The sequence below is a fragment of the Tupaia chinensis genome, unplaced genomic scaffold (assembly GCF_000334495.1).
Source record: "Tupaia chinensis unplaced genomic scaffold, TupChi_1.0 Scaffold000673_1, whole genome shotgun sequence".
NCBI lineage: Eukaryota > Metazoa > Chordata > Mammalia > Scandentia > Tupaiidae > Tupaia > Tupaia belangeri.
In genome coordinates, this window is record NW_006160196.1 from 645,711 (window position 1) to 646,606 (window position 896).

The 896-nt window shown below is 60.2% G+C and overlaps 1 protein-coding gene across 1 annotated transcript in view; it reads right to left on the bottom strand.

Moving 5' to 3' along the window:
* Positions 1 to 190: 190 nt before the first annotated feature.
* Positions 191 to 896, bottom strand: part of PRR12 (proline rich 12) — a gene marked incomplete at its 5' end in the record, with an annotated part of 42,042 nt that continues 41,336 nt past the window's right edge. Inside the window, 1 exon segment of the mRNA XM_027776458.1 lies at positions 191 to 614. Within this exon segment, the coding sequence (XP_027632259.1) occupies positions 468 to 614 (147 nt within the window).

The window sequence follows — 896 nt, forward strand, 5'->3', positions numbered from 1 at the left end:
ACAATAAATAAGATTAAAAAAAATTAACAAGATGCGTTTTCCCCCTCCCACCCGATGCCAAATGCCCTGGGGAGGGAATGGCCTTTAGCAAAGATCTTGGCCTGTAAGGGGGGGTTTGGAGGGGAGGGGTCCCCCAGGTCTGAGGCCACCCCGCTCCCCTCAACCATACATAGACTTTTCCTATACATAGGGGACTGGGGCAAGGGAAACAGTTACTAAATAGACATTTATACATATATATAAATAATTTCTCTGTACACCGAACAGTGGGAGGGAGAGGGAAGGAGTGGACAGGACATGGGGGGGGGGGGTCGAACTTTGAACCCTGCCCTGGGGGGGCAGCCTGGACACACCCTGACCAACGACCTCCCCCATTCCCCGGCGGCGGAGCTCGGGGGTCAGCTCCTGAGGACACAGTTCTGCCCCAGTTCTCGGCTTCTGGAGAAGGTGGCCCCAGCTGGACGAGGTCACCCGCAGCGGCTGTGGGCCTGTGCTTGGGCCAGCAGGTCACTGAAGGAGTCGAAGAGCTGCTCCAGCCACGGCTGGTTCCGCATGCACTGCTGGACCACCTCCTCCTGGCCCAGGTCCTCTGCACCACCCTCGATGGCCAGGGTCTGCGGGGGTTAAATACGGAGCTGTGGAGGCCAGGCTCCAGGCTCTGGGGAGGGAAGGGGCTGACAACTGGAATCTTTAGCCTAAGATCAGAACTTGGTGGTCACACTCCAAGTCTAAGGGAAGGGGGGATGGATGGGGCTGGGGCTGGGATTCCCGGCTCCTGTGGAGGAGGGGCTGGGGCCTGGACTCCTGGGTCTGAGGAAGGAGAGGAGGGGCTGGGCCTGGACTCCTGGGTCTGGGGGAGGAGGGCTGGACCTGGCCTTCGGGGCCCAGAGAGGGGG